The following is a 16,163-nucleotide window of genomic DNA, read 5'->3' as shown; positions in this document are numbered from 1 at the left end:
TTATGCCAAAAAAATTCTTCATTCTTTTCACTACACCAGCAGACGTGTGCTTGCAGATGTTCCCAAACCTTTTCAGGTCACAGCACACCTAGTGTCTCAGAAATGTTTTCATGGCACCCCTACAACAAAATAAATACCTAATGGTCCTGTTTATCTACTAGTTAGTTCCAAACAACTTAATAAGTGTTTATGTTTCCTAACAATTTAGTAGCCATTTGAAGAAATAATACAAATACATTGAAAGAAAAATATATTTTATGTCATTTTTATATAATCACAATTATTTACTAATGTGATGTATGTACCTGTTAGGCACTGCACAGCTTTTCAAACTCTGGAATTGGAAACTGTTACCTTCTGTTCCAGTTTTACATTAGCTTTTGTGTGACTCCTGTTTTTTAATAACAGCACTGCTGAAAATGCAGTTTTGCTAATGTATGTCATCAAAAGAAATAGAGTGTGATCTAGTGTTGAAATGTTGAACCACTTTGAGCTAGTAGTCTGTGGCACATCCAGGAGATGTCACTGTGTTTCCCTCAAAAATTTAAAATATCCTGCAGCACCCCTGGGGTGTCTTGATACACAGTTTGGGAACTACTGGAATGGTGCAAAGTAGCATGGCACCATAGTTGGGGAGAAAGGGCTCTGGAGTCACACTGCCTAGGCTCAAATTCTGTGTGATTTGGGCAAAATAATGCTTTACTTTCTTCATCTAAAATACAGACATAATTGTACCAACCTCATAAGATTCTGCTCAGGATGGTGTCTGCATAGAATAATGAATTAAGTGTTTATTAGCTATAACACCAAGATGCATTAACAGTTAATTTTTCTGTCAGAAGGACATAATGCAGAAAAAGTCCAGAGAGGCAGCCAGTGCCAAATATAATGTTCACTTACTTACAAATTTTACCATGATACACTATGTCCTCTGAGGCTACATAGGTTATTATGAACTGCTAAACTTCTCACAAACCTCCCCTAAAGTAAATCAACTTCTTATCTTACGTCTTGTTCAAGAACAAGAATCTTGTTCTTTCGTCAGTAATGCAGAACCTGTGGTAAACACCCGCGTGTCAGATATAATGTCAGATTGGTTATATATAGACTCAAAACCTAAAATTCTATTTAATATCCACAAACAAAAATAAAATTTTAAAAGTAATAACAAAGTACATTGAAGAACACATTTATGGAGTTCTAACTTAAAAATAATATAAAATGTTTTTATACATTCAATTGGCAAAATAAGATTATGCAATTAAAAAGGAATACAAACCCCGAATCTTTATATCTGGAGAAATTTTGTCATTTTACCTTATTTTGAAAAAATAAGCCCATTCACTTTTAGACATATGACAAAATGACCAAACTCACTCATAATTACAGAAATGCAAATTAAAGGTTGATACATTTTCATCTGTGAGATCTGTAAAGATCAAAAAGTTGGAAAATAAACTGTTCATCAGAGTACAAGGAAATACTCTATTTAGGTCTATTGCTACGCTCACTACCATATTACACTGTTGGTGAGAATGTAAAGGTTTAACTTCTTTGGGGGAATTTGACACTATCTAGCAAATGTAAAATGCCCCATAATTTTGACACAGAATTTTACTTCTAGGAATCTGACTTACAAATAAATTTGCACGTGAGTTCAAATACACAACATACAATGCATTTACTTCATCATTGTTCATAACAAAAGATTTGAGGCTACTAAAATTCTCTTCATTAGGTAACTTGATTAACTATGATATATCCTTATTAATAGTGTATTATCTAGCTGGAAAAGAATTTGGTAAATCTGTGTGTATGTGTATAGAAGGAGCTCCAAGATAAATTAAGATCAAGGTGAAGAGCAACATTACAGAATGTTTTTGTTTTTTAGAAAATACATATATAAATGCACATGCATGCATTTAATATCTATTGAAGGAGATATAAAAAAAACTAGAAACAATAGTCTCTAGGGAAAGGAACAGGGTAAGGGTGCATATAGGAGGAGAGAGACTTTCTTCTCCTTTGACACCTCTGTCAAAAATAAGTTGGACATATTTGTGGGGGTCTATCTATAGGTTGTCTATTCTATGGCATTAATCTATGTACCTATTCATCCTCCAATACCATGCAGTCTTGATTATTTAGCTATGTAATAGATCTTAAAATCAAAAACACCACTTTTACTTCTCCAAAACTGTTAAAACTATTCTATTTGCCTTTGCTTTGCATATGAATTTTAGAATAACATTTATATCTATAAACAAATCTTGCTGAGATTTAAGAGGGAATTCTGTTAAACTTGTATTTTAATTAGGAAAGAACTGGTATCTTTATTCTGTTGTATTCCAATCCACAAACATGGTATATCTCTCCATTTAGTTAGATCTCCTTTGATTACTTTGTTTTGTAGTTTTCAGCATAAAAGTCTTGCACATGTTTTATTAGATTTGCATCTAGGTCTTTATTTTTTGAGTGACTCTAAATGGTATTATATCTATTTTCAATATCCATATATTCATTGCTAGTACATATAAATAGGATTAATTTTTGTATGTGTCTTGTGTATCCTAAAACCTTGATGAACTCATTTATCAATTCCAAGAGGAGTTTTTTTGGTAGATTCATTGAAATTTTCTAAGCAATCATGTCATCTGTAAAAAGAAACAATTTTACTTCTTCCTTTCCAATCTATACACCTTTTTTTCCCCTTTTCTTGCCTTACTGCACTATGTTGAATAAAGGTGATGAGTGTGGACATCCTTGCCTTATACCTGATCTTAGGGAAAAAGCATTCAGTATTTCACCATGAAGTACAAGGTTCAGTAAGTTCTACTCTATTCCTATTTATCTGAGAGTTTTCTTCATGAGTAGATGTTAAATTTTGTCAAATGTTTTTTCTGTATCAGTTCACATAATCATGTGATCTTTTTCTTTAGCTTGTCAAAATGATAGATTATGTTGATTTTCAAATATTAAACAAGACTTGCATCCCTGGAATAAACCCCACTTGCTCATGGCATATAATTCATTTTATATATTGCTGAATTCTATTTGTTATTGTTTTGTTAAGGATTTTTCCATCTATATTCAGGAGAGATATTGGTCTGCAGTTTTCTTTTATTGCATTATCTTTGGTTTTAGTATCAGGGTAATACGAGTTTCTTAAAATGAATTGGGAAGTGTTACTTCCTCTTCCATTTTTCCAAAAGAGATTATGTAGAACTGATATTAATTCTGCTTTATAGGTTTGGTACAATTTTCAGGTGAAACTATCTGGACCTAAAGATTTCTTTTGGAGGGAGTTTTAAGATCATGAATTCAATTTTCCGAGTAGGTGTAGAGGTATTTAAATTATTTATTTAATTTGGGTGAATTGTGGTAGTTGTATTTTTTGTAGGGTTCCATTTTATTTTTGTTTTGTTTTTTAAATAGAGATGGAATTTCACCAATAGCCCAGGCTGGAGTACAGTGGCATGATCCTAGCTCACTGCAGCCTCAAAACCTGGGCTTAAGAGATCCTCCCACCTTAGCCTTTCAAGTTGCTGGGACTATAGTCTTAAGCCACCATATCCGGCTAATTTGAGGTCTATGTTGCCTGAACTAGTCTCAAACTCCTGGGCTCAAGTAATCCTACCACCTCAGCCTCTCAAGTAGCTGGGATTATAAGTGTGAGCCACTGTGTCTGGTTCCATTTTAAGTTGTAAAATTTATGTGTGTAGAGTTGTTTGTAGTACTCTTTTATTATCCTTTTGATGTCTGCAGGATCTGCAGTAGTATTCTGTTTCATTCCCAATATTGGCAATTTATATATTTTTGTCAGTCTTGCTACAAATTTGTAAGCTTTATTGATATTTTTTAGAACCTATATTTCATTGACTTTTCTCTATTGCTTTCCTGTTTTCAATTTCATTGATTTTTCCTGTTACCTTTATTATTTCCTTCCTTCTGCTTGCTTTGAGTTTATTTTGCTAAACTTATTCTAAATTTCTGAGATGAGAGCTATTAATTTGAGATTTTTCCTCATTCTAAATGTATGCATTTAGTTCTATAAATTTTTCTTCATACTGCTTTACCTGTGACTCACAAATTTTGATTGTCATTCCATTCAATGTTTTGTTTTGTTTTTTATTTTTCTTGAGACTTCCTCTTTGATCCATGGATTATTTAAAAGTATTTTGTTTCACTTCCAAGTGTTAGAGTTTTTCCTGTCATCTTTTTGTTTGATTCTACTATGGTCAGAGAACACACTCTGAATGATTTCAATATGTAAATTTGTTAAGGTTTGTTTTATGGCTCAGGATATAGTATCTCTTGGTTTATGTTTCATGAGCACTTGAATAATGTGCATATTCTGCTGTTTGTCTGGGGGATGTTTTATAAATGTCATCCTATTGATTGATGGCATTGTTGAGTTCTTCTATACCTTTACTGATTTTCTGTAGTTGTTCTATTAATTATTGAGAGGCATGTTGAAATCTCCAACTTCGTGGATTTTTCTATTTCTCCTTTCAGTTCAATCGGGAACTCTATCATCTGACAGAGATGAAAGTCTGGGCACCATACTTTTTCTTCTCCGACACCACCCTGGCTGAAGTGTTGGAGCACCTCATTAAAGCCTTATGAGGTGGAAGTCTAAGCTTCCCATTGGACCTTTGCTACTGTGGGTATGCGTAAGGCCAGTTTTTTCTGAGTGTTTGGCTACAGTAGAACAATTATTGGCTGAGAGTATTTTTGTCTTGCTAAGATGCTCCTTACCTGGTACTTTGGCTAGACAGAGCAACGCTTTTGTTGCTTTTTTTTTTTTTTTTTTTTTTTTGGACCTGTTGTCAATTTTGGGTTAACGGCTTCTTTGACTCCAAGTCTGGGATATATGAAGCAAAAAGAAGACCCAGGGAACTCACTACTGTGTTGTTCCCTGGGTCCCGAGGTCCCTAGCTGGTCTGCTTTCTTCCTTCCACCTTTAAGAGTTTTTTCATGTTTCTATTATATAAAGTCTCCAGAGTTTTTAGTTGTACTTAATGGGAGAGATAGATAAACGTAAATCTACTACAGCTTCCCAGAAGTAGAAGTCTATGTATTACTTTTTAAATGAAAAATAGAACCATTACATCAGAGGAAGTGCTAGTGTATTCTGGCATCACAAGTATGTTAGGAGAGGTATTTTATCTTTAAACCAAACTCTAAAACAATAGCTCTGACCACTGCTATATTCAAGTAGTATGAGAATGTGATTCTTTTTAACCAGTTGCATATATTTTTCTTTGCCTAATTTAATGTGTCAAATAAATGAGTTCCTCTAATAAAAAAAATAAAAATAAAATAAAACAATAGCTCTACTTTATAAATAGGGACAAACATGGTGAAGCCATCCTAGCATTGTGAATAGAGAAACTGGTGACAAAATTACTCTAACATTGAAACTACCCTCTTCTCTTTGCACTTTTAAAACACTGGTATTTTTCAACATATGAATTCTGGGGAAAGAAAAAAAAAACAAGAATTTAAAATAATAAAAGTTAAAATATTTTATAAAAAAAACCAAAAAAACACTGGTATTTTGTCCACAAACTTCAAACAAAGCATCCCTTTCCTCTCTAACCTCCACTTTCCCAACAGGAAAAAAGCCCTATTCAAAGTTCCAGGGTTACATATACAACTCAGGTATTGTGAACATATTTATCCATTCTACTCTCAACGGGCATTTGGGGGAGTTTTCTTTATGGCTATTACAAATAGTGCTGCTATGAACATTCTTATACGTGTCTTTTGGTGAACTTATGGGTACATTTCCATTAGGTATGTATCTAGGAGTAGAGCTGCTGGATTATATGGCACATATATGTTTAGTTTTAGAAGATACTGCCCAAGAATTTTCCAAAGTAGCCACTGCTACTTATCAGTCTTCCTTGTGCCTCCTTCCAATTGCTACCCTTTTTCCCTATCACCAAAGGTAATCACTAATCTGGTTTATGATAAGCACCTCCTTGCTCATCCTACAAGTATGCATCCCTACACACCATAGTATGGTCTCGATTCTTTTTAAACTTTATACAATGGAAGTATAGAGTATATGTTCCTTTGTGTCTGACTTTGTTTTGTCAATATTATGTAAGTTTCAAGATCTATAGTTCGTTTATTTTCATTGCTGGGTTAGTAATCCATTATATGAATATATTGTACCACAATTTATCCATCCTGCTATTGATGGACATTGGGAGGAGTGGTATTTCCAGACTCTTGGTATCCACATGCACAGATTTCTGTTTGGTATATATGTGGAAATGGAATTTCCAGGTCTTAGAACACGCAGATATTCAAATTTAATAGATGTCAAATGGGTTTCCAAATTGTTTGTACCAATTTACAGTCTAAGTAGCAGTGTATGAGAGCCCTCACTGCTGTATATTCTTATGTATAAATTGGAATCAGCAGTCTTTTTAATTTTAAAGAAATTCTGGTACAAGTGGAGTGGTATCTCATTGTGGTTTTAATGGGGATTTCTCTGGTGACTAATTATGCACACTGAATACTTGGATTGTACTGGTATAGTTTTTTGGGGTTTTTTTTTTACCCATTTTTCCATTTGTGTACCAGTTTGGAAAGATGTCCAAGATGTATTATTAAACAATGAATATAAGTCACCAAAAAATAGCATTTGATTTTTATTTTTGAAAAAAACCTCTTATATATGTATATATCTAAGCATAGGAAAAAAGTCTGCAAATATGCATAACAAACTCTTAACAATGGTAACCTCTGGAGAGGAGGAGAGGCTTGGTTTGGAGATAAGAAATAAGGGAATCTCTTCATCTTTTATGTAATACTCTCTATTGTTCAAATTCATATTTGTAATGAGTATATGTTAATTTTTATTTTAAAAATAAGGAAGTATTTAAATATAACATTTATTAGCTTTTTCCTTTAACCAACCTATTTTGGGGTCTGTAGAGAAGAATTACATTATAGTCAGAATAATTATTCTTTTAGAACTTCTAAGAAAAAAAAAAAAAAGAAAAAAATCCCACCCAGAAATAGCACATTCTCCACCAGAGTCAGCATCTGTTCATTTAAATTAAATCTAAAGTAAATGTTTGAGATTAGTAACTTACATAAAGCATTTGAAACAGAAATGGAATAACAAAAGAGACAGTGAAGTTAAACAAAGATGAAAACCCACCTGTACTATATCCAAAACCATGCCAGCTGAAACTGTTCCAAAACCAGCGAGCAAAAACGGCACAAGTATTTGCAATGCCATGATGCCACTGGATTCCTTTGGTAATTTGTGGTTTATTTCCAGAATAACATCTTCATCACCATCACTAGATACATCTTCATCTTGTAACATGGCAGTAGTTTCTGAAGTCTCCCTTCCATCACAGTAATTATAGTTGGCATAGTCATCATACCTTTGGCTACAGCTTGATGTGTGCCCATTATTGCCATGAAAAGACTGCTCTGAGAAACTGTGATATTCCATGTGTTGTTCAGATCTATTACTAAAAGTCTGTGCTGCAGTTGATAATCCATCTTGCCAAATGCCGTTTGCTTTTTTGTGCCTATCTTCTTGGTTTTTCTGATAAATTACTGGAACCATATTCAACAGCAAGTTTAAAAACTTATCAGATTGAATTGTATTTAAACTTAAAGTCCAATCTACAAAACCTCTTCCACTACTTAGACCACCACTTGTTTTATCAGTAATAGATCTTCCTTTACTATTAGTCATATTGTCATCGCAAAAGACCCTGTACTACTCAGATCTCAAACTTCATGAACCATAGCAGATGAATCAGAACCACACAGATGCTGGTTTAAATTAAGTTGTTGACTTCATTGTGTAGAAAATATTTCCACTAATAAAAGATGTTTAGAAGTTCCACAGAGGGATTGGATCTGAAAAAATAAAATAAAATAATTTTTAAAAATCAGATTAACTACCTTTGATATTTAAATTCTCATAAAGATATAAAACACACGTTCTTAAACCAACCCTAAAGTACTGATACTATACTTTGTGGGCTTCAAACACATTGTTCTGTGCCATACAACTGCTTTATGTACACAAATATAATACAGAGTTCAATCTTTTTTTTTTTTTGAGACAGAGTCTCACTCTGTTGCCTGGGCTAGAGTGCCATGGCATCAGCCTAGCTCACAGCAACCTCAAACTCCTGGGCTCAGGCAATCCTACTGCCTCACCCTCCCGAGTAGCTGGGACTACAAGCATGCACCACCATGCCCAGTTAATTTTTTCTATTTTTGGTAGAGACGGGGTCTCCCTCTTGCTCAGGCTGGTCTCAAACTCCTGAGCTCAAACGATCTACGCGCCTCAGCCTCCCAGAGTGCTAGGATTACAGGCATCAGCCACCATACCCAATCAAGAATGAGCTTTTTTGTGCTCAATCTTGGTTAAAAGTGTTTCTTATCTTTGCGTACTTTATGTAATCAATACCCATGTAAGGTCTTCAACTGCCTCTAAACTTCTACAGTGGATAGATTTATTAAGTAATGGCCTCTATTACTACAACCTTTTGCATATGCCAATACACAATGAAAGGTAAAGCACATGGCACTGTACTTTAAACATTAAATAATAAACCATATTACTTCATTTGCCATTTAATATACATTTTCTTACTAAAATATGAAGAGACAAGAATGATGTTTACTGCAAAAACACTTGGTAGATATCCTGAACACTGTATGAGGCATTTATTTCACATATATTAATAAAATGAGGTTGGAGTCATATTTGTAGTTCTGACATATAAAAAATTCATTATAATTTACTTAGGAATATAATCCTTCCGCTATCTAGGAAAAATAAACAAACTAAAGAGAAATTATAGATATTCACTTAATCCTCCATTGTGCAAGCCAACCAAAAGAAATCTTGTAATGCATTTATTTAATACTCTCTCTGTCCATTCACGGTTCTCAAAGTCTGCTCTGGTCCATGATCCCAAAGGACACCCCCAACTGGCTGGCCAGTGACTCTAAAGACTTTGAACTAAGAGATACAGAAGCATGCTGTAGCTAGTCAGAGAGTGATGGGCACTGAAGCTGCAAGGTCATACACCACCTGTCCAGGTAGACAGCCCGACTATTTGGACAACTGCTGCCATAGTTGGAGAGGCTTTCAAAGCTATCTATTAGTATCTATCACAATGGGTCTAAAGGACCACGTGTTTTTCAGGAACGCCCATGCCTGTCTTATACTTACTTCTAAGGGCATCCCAGATAAAAAACAATTGACACTGATTTGATAAGGGACTGATGGCCCCACTCTCTAACTGGACTGCCTACATACCAAGTTAGACTAAGAATTGTTGTTGCCAGTACTTCTGCTTTTAATGAAAACTATCATATTCTTCAGTATTTGTTTTCAATGCCTTAGCAGATCCATCTCCTCTCTGGGTAGGAAAATCAACAGCAAGTAGTGACAAAAGGAGAAAGAGAAGGTGCTCCTTAGGAGATAAGCAGGTACTAGGGACTGGCTCAGCCATTTCATCACTCACTCACTTTCTTTTCCACCCTCTCGTGATTATGGAGGGGTCTGGGAATTCCTGGCGGGGAACATTTTTAAAATATAGATTCCAGGACCCCAGACCTACTAACCCAGAATATCTATGTTTGAGGCAATAAGCCTTTTTTAAAAAAAAACTTCTCCAAGTGATTATGGTGCAGACTTCCTATGGATTTGCACTGAGAATCCAATGAGTAGATTAAGTACTAGCTGCCATTTTTGTCACTCACAGGCTGGTAAATATACAGAGAAAGCTGGTGTTTCAAGAAAATCAGATGAATGGAACAATGGCCAGAGTGAAGCAGAGACGAAACCAAGTAGTCCCAGAAAGAAAAGGCTGGACGAGCTGCCTGAGAGCCTTCGAGGTAAAGAGAGGGTCAGCTATACCTCTGGAACTTACGAGATTCCCTGCAGCCTTACGTAAGTTAGATTGCATGGGTTTCTGTTCCTTCAACTCATTCACCTTTTTTAAAATAGTGAGCATTTCATCACCTCAAAAAGATCTTTAATCAAATAAAATACAAAACAAGCCCCAAAAGGATTAAACTATAATACAGGTCTACTCCACTGAAGGACCAGTGACGGGCAACTTCTTCCTCCTGAAGCAGAATTATCAGGTTGATCAAAATGGAAATGCAGAGAAATGTAAGTAAACAAGAAAGAAGGATAACAGTTTCACCCTTCAGCCACTTTCTAAAGTTCAGGAAGCTCAAAATGTGTGCTTTCAAAGTTCGACTAACTAGCAACACAAAGTAGAAAAATGGAGAGAAAGGAAAGAAAAAAGGGGGAATTTCCCCAAACCAGTCCTCTCTCTCAGAATTTTTGCAGAACATAGCTAAACACATATTCCACACTGAGTTGGCTGGTGGGATCCAGGCACACAGACAAATTGAGCTATACTTTTGCTCCTAGTATTCTTCCTTTAGTATAAGCTATTCAGGTTAGATGGACAGATGGATACTCAACCAGGACCACTGTACATGGAGACCATATAAATTTGTGTAAATTTAAAAACTGAGTGCCTCCTAGAAAAGGAAGCCCCGTGAGAAGAAAGCATCTACAACAGGTAAAGGAAGCAGAATAGTAAAAATTGTGATTTGGGATTATATTCTGCACTCCCATGTTCATTTCAGCATTATTCACAATATCCAAGATATCTAAGTGTCTATCAATGGATAAATGGATAAAGTGTGGTATATAAACACAATGGAATATTATTTAGCCTTAAAAAGAAAAGAAATCCTGTGATTTGTGACATGTTAGGAACTGAAGGATATATATTATATTAAGTGAAATAAGCGAAGCATAGAAAGACAAATACTGGACTTCTGTGTAATCAAAACAAAATATTGATCTCATAGAAACAGAGGTTAGAAAGGTGGTTACCAGAGCCTGGGGGCAGGGGGAGAGATGGGGGAAAAGGAAAATGATGAAAGGGTACAAAGTTTCACTCATACTACAGGGAAAAGTTTTGGGGATCTACTGCACTGCATGATGGCCACAGTTAATAATGTTGTATTGCTTATTTCAAAATTACTAAAAGAATAGATTTTTATTGTTCCCATCACAAAAAGATAAGTTGGTGAGGTGACAGATATGTTAATGAGCTTGACTGAATCTTTCTATAAGGTATACATTATAGAAACATCAGGTTATATACCATAAATATACATAATTATTTTGATTATTTGATTATAATTTGATTATTTGATAAAAATAAAATTTAAAAATTATCTAAAGTGCTCATGTAATGTCAATAAAAACATCAGGCATGATCCAAAATCTTAGATTAAATAGGCTGTATCAAATGTTGTTCTTTAGCAATTTTGTTCCAAAGATTCTTTAGATGCTATGGGAGCCAACATAAAGGCAACTCTGACTAGTCATGTACCGCATAACAATGTTTTGGTCAATGACAGACCATATATGTAACAGTAGTTCCATAAGATTATAATGGAGCTCAAAAACTCCTAGTGACATTGTAGACATCGTAATGTCATAGCATAATGCATTATTCACATGTTTGTGGTGATGCTGCTATAAACAAACCTACTGTGCTACTAGTAGTATAAAAGTATAGCACATACAATTATTTATAGTACATAATACTTGATCATGATAATAAACAACTGTTACTGGTTTATGCATTCAGCATATTTTTACCATTATTTTAGAATGTATTCCTTCTACTTATAAAAAAAAAATTTAACTGTAAAACAGCCTCAAGCAGGTCCCCCATGAGGTATTCCAGAAGAAGACATTGTTACCATAGGAGATGACAGCTCGATGCATGTTACTGCCCCTGAAGACCTTTTAGGGGGACAAGATATGGAAGTGGAAGACAGTGACACTAATGACCCTAATACTATGGAGGCCTGTGCTAATGTGTGTGCTTGTGTCTTAGATTTTAATAAAAAAATAATTTTAAAAGTCAAAAAAAGTAATATTCTGAAATTGTAAAAAATTTTAAAAATTATTTTAGAGAAAAGCTTATAGAATAAGGACATTAAGAAAATATTTTTGTACATTATACAATGTGTTTGTGTTTTAAACCAAGTATTCTTACAAGAAAGTCAAATTTTTTTTAATTTAAAAGTTTATAAAGTAAAAAAGCTGCCACAAGCTAAGGTTAATTTATTATTGAAGAAAAATATTTTTTATAAATTTAGCATAGCCTAAGTGTACAGTGTTTATAGAATCTACAGAAGTCTACAGTAATGTCCTAGGCCTTCACATTAACTCACCCCTCACTGATTCACCCAGAGCAACTTCCAGTCCTACAAGCTCCATTCGTGGAAAGTATCCCATATATAGGTGCACTATGTTTATCTTTTATACCATACCTTTACTGTACTTTTTCTATGTTTAGATACACAAATACTTACCATAATGTTAAATTGCTTAAGTATTCCGTATAGTAACACGCTGTATAGGTTTGTAGCCTTGGAGCGATAGGCTATACCATATAGCCTCAGCATGTAGTAGGGGATAGCATCTAGGTTTGTGAAAGTACACACTAGGATGTTCACACAATGAAGAAATATGCCTAATGATGAATTTATCAGAATGTATGCCCGCTGTTAAGCCCTGTCATTAAACAACACATGACTGTATTTTTAGTGCCTCAGAGTCGGGCTACCAAAGTCTGGTCTATGGTTCAGCAGGACTGGCATCTCCTGGGAGCTTGTAATAATCATAGGTCCCACCCCTCACCCAACCAACTAAATCAAAATCTGCACTTTTAATAGTATCCCAAAGGATGTGTATACACATTAAAGTTTGAAAAGCACCTACCAATACATTCAAAATGGAATGTGACTTATACCCATTAGACTAAAAATTCAATATTGTCAGACTTTCAAGTGTAAACAAGGATATAAGCAGTAGTAACACACACAATACTACCAGTGCAAACAGTGCAAGTGTAAACTGTTACAACCACTTTGGAAACAATTTGGCATTACCTACTAAAACTGAGAGGCATGTGCTCACAATGTAGTAATTCCATCTCTAATTACCTACCCTGAAGAAACTCTGGCACTGTATACCAGAGACACAAAAAACAATGTTCTTAGTAGCATTGTTCATACTAGGAAAAAAAAATGAAATTATTCCATGAGAAAGGATAAACTGTGGCATATTTGTATCATGGAATAAAGAAAAGGGTATTACAAATTTCAAGAGAGTGGTTATATTTAGTGAAATAGTACAAAAACACATGGGGCTTCAAAGGCATTGGTTATATTTTTTAAGCTTGGTGGTGGGTACCTAAGCATTTATTATTGTTCTTTAAACTGTGAATATACATTATAAGAGTGCATCAGTATGAATGATATTGTGATAGATCTTATTATTATTCCCAATTATTGTTTCCCTCCTGTAAGAGGATTATTATTGCTACTTGTTGCCATGGTATTTGCAAGGACTTTAGGAGAATTATACTTTCTCATCTCCAGTAGCATCAGGTTTAGCCATGTGACTCATTTTGGCCAATGGAATAAGGAAAGTAGTGACACCTACAAACACAAACAATTCAGCTATGTCTCCTTTTTCCCTCTGTCATGACAATGGCCCATCCTAGACAGGTGCTGCTTCTTCAGACTGCATCGCAGTAGAGAGACATGTGGAGAGCTGCAGCTGGCACAGCCAACCTACAGCAAGCCACAGGCAACACATACCAGGAGAAAGAAATGAAGTGTGGACACTGAAAGCCACTGAGAGCTTGGCATTGTTTATCACTACAGCACAACCCAACAAAAGCTAACCAAAAAAGTCTATATTGTAAAAGGGAATCTGACCCACACATTCCTATCCATTTTAGTTTAGGAGAGTCTCTCTGATCTACTGAGCACCAAAAGGTTCCAGTCTATGGTCAAGGGATTTTAAAACAGTGGTTTCCAAACAGTTAAATCTCAAAATCAAGTAAAATTTGCTCCCCAAATTACACCAAGTTAAAAAACATCTTTCCCTAAAAAGTAAGTATATATTTTAAAACCAAAAATGTAGAAGGGAAAAACTCTTGGACTAAAGGGAGTTCTTTCATTGAACACATTTAGATTTATGGAAATAATCATTCCATGTTCCCTGTGAAAGCTTTGCCATAGTTTACCACTGGTCTACAGAGTCAACGTCAGGGAAACATTGACTTAAAGGAAAATGAACAGATACCAGATATTCCTTATGCATTCTACTTTACATACACAGACAAAAACCAGTAATGCTAAAACTGCGTATTAAATTGCTTTTTTTTTAAAGTTAAGAAAAGGAAGTGTATTATATGAGTGCAGATTTACCAAACCAGAATCTTGGAGAAAATCTCCCCATTGTACCAAAGGAAGCATTCTGCTCCATTGCAAAGATCAATAATGCTTAGAAAATCCAGCAGAGCTGTGAGTTAGGAGTCATGCCCTAATTACTAAGAAAAGTAATAAATGGGAGCTTAACATTCTATTTTCTTTACATGACCAAAAAAAAGTTCTGATGTAACTTATTACCATTAATTATCCCATTTAGTCAAAAATCTCAAAAGTTGTACTTCCTGAGCAGGTAGGTCTTTTATATTTGTATAAACAAACTAAAAACCACAATACTATCTCTCTTTTTCTGTTTCTCTCTCTCTCATACACACACACACACACACACACACACACACACACACACAAAATAACCTAGAAGTCAAGTCATATAGTTGTTATGAATTCTTACATCACCACCTGCAAGTGTACATTCTGTTCTTTTTGTTTTCTCTTTAAGTATATGTCTTCTATGTTTCTGTTTGCTATTAAAATGTGCATAGTTACAGAACAGGATGTATTATGTGGTCAGTTAAATTAGCTTTCAGAAAGGTCAAAACCAGACCTCAGCTGATATCATATAAATTATTTCCTTGTTTTATAAAAAAGCATGTAAATTCCTTTGAATAATACCTAGTAAGTACTCAATATACCTAATAGTTTAATTCTATAGTAGGTTCATAGAGATAAAAATTTATGCCTATTTAATTTTCTTTTTCTGTACTCAAACCAGCAGGATGGCTTTATGGCTGCTCAATTTTTTTCAACCATTTTCATTTAAAGATACAAATCTGTGTAAACTTAAGTCATCACCCTCAATGACTAACTCCTCCCATTTTAAGGAAAAACAACTTTTAAAAGGCCCTATAGCTTTTTAGATACTGGTTTCATGGACTGAACTCCTTAGCCTCCTCATTTGTTATTAAAAATTCCCTTTTCCTGAAAAATTTACCATCAGATCACCTTTCTCAGCACATATACCAAATAGTCTTCAATAATCATCCCTTCAATTTTCTAATGTTCACTCTAACACTGCTTTCTGCCATCCCCTCCTTGCCAAATCCTTGTCCCATAAGAACTCATATGAACCCATGGGGACACTGTCCGACCCCAGACTTCACTACTAAATCATACTGAAGAACTCTCTTCTCCATTGGAACTAATCCTACAGCTATTTCTAAAATCATTTGTCATTTTTAGCCCTTTGATTTCATTATTTTCACCCATAGGGCACCTTACATTATTTCTTTTTGGTTCCATATTGTTTCACACTGACACAACATCTTCAAGGAGATTACCCAGACCAGCTAACTTATTATCTCTTATTCTGCTCTAAGCTTCCTTTATTCCAATCAAATCTCCTTTATTCAGTTTTCCCACTTTTACGCTTTCTACCACACTACTCCTGATACCATGAACTTTCACCTCACTCAAAAGATCACAATAAAATTATACCACTTCAAAGAAAGCTACCCAAATTAATGTAGAATTAAGGATACCAAAAGAGCAGTCAAAAATTAAATAACCAAAACACTATTAGCAATTTTCCTACCACTCACAATTTTAAAAAGAGAATTTTTAAAAGCTAAAAGTATACACTTGGTTTCCCACTGCCGATTCCTACATGATCGAGATGACATCATGAACATCTTGTGATATTTAATGTATCACTTGGCCCTCAAAAATTAAAACTCAATATGGCAGTATAAAACAAATCTCCAGAATTCCAAATGTACTATCGCTGTTTGGCTGAGACATAATCCATGGTCTCCAGTTTAGAATGTATAAGTAGGGGGAAAAAGTGAAGTGTACAGATCTCTTTTGCTCAATTCTTGTAG

At 34.7% G+C, this 16,163-nt stretch overlaps 1 protein-coding gene across 6 annotated transcripts in view; it reads right to left on the bottom strand.

The window, feature by feature from the left end:
- Positions 1-16,163, bottom strand: part of SLC41A2 (solute carrier family 41 member 2) — a 121,515-nt gene that overhangs the window by 93,058 nt on the left and 12,294 nt on the right. For all 6 annotated transcript variants that reach the window (XM_012772736.3, XM_012772739.3, XM_012772738.3 and 3 more), the window contains one exon: positions 7,181-7,899. In XM_012772736.3, the coding sequence (XP_012628190.1) occupies positions 7,181-7,732 (552 nt within the window). In that variant the 5' untranslated portion in view covers positions 7,733-7,899. The remainder of the gene's footprint in view (positions 1-7,180; positions 7,900-16,163) is intronic.

Source organism: Microcebus murinus, chromosome 10 (genome assembly GCF_040939455.1).
Source record: "Microcebus murinus isolate Inina chromosome 10, M.murinus_Inina_mat1.0, whole genome shotgun sequence".
NCBI classification, from domain to species: domain Eukaryota; kingdom Metazoa; phylum Chordata; class Mammalia; order Primates; family Cheirogaleidae; genus Microcebus; species Microcebus murinus.
The sequence above is the reverse complement of the archived record's forward strand: the minus strand, read 5'-3'. Positions and strand labels throughout refer to the sequence as shown.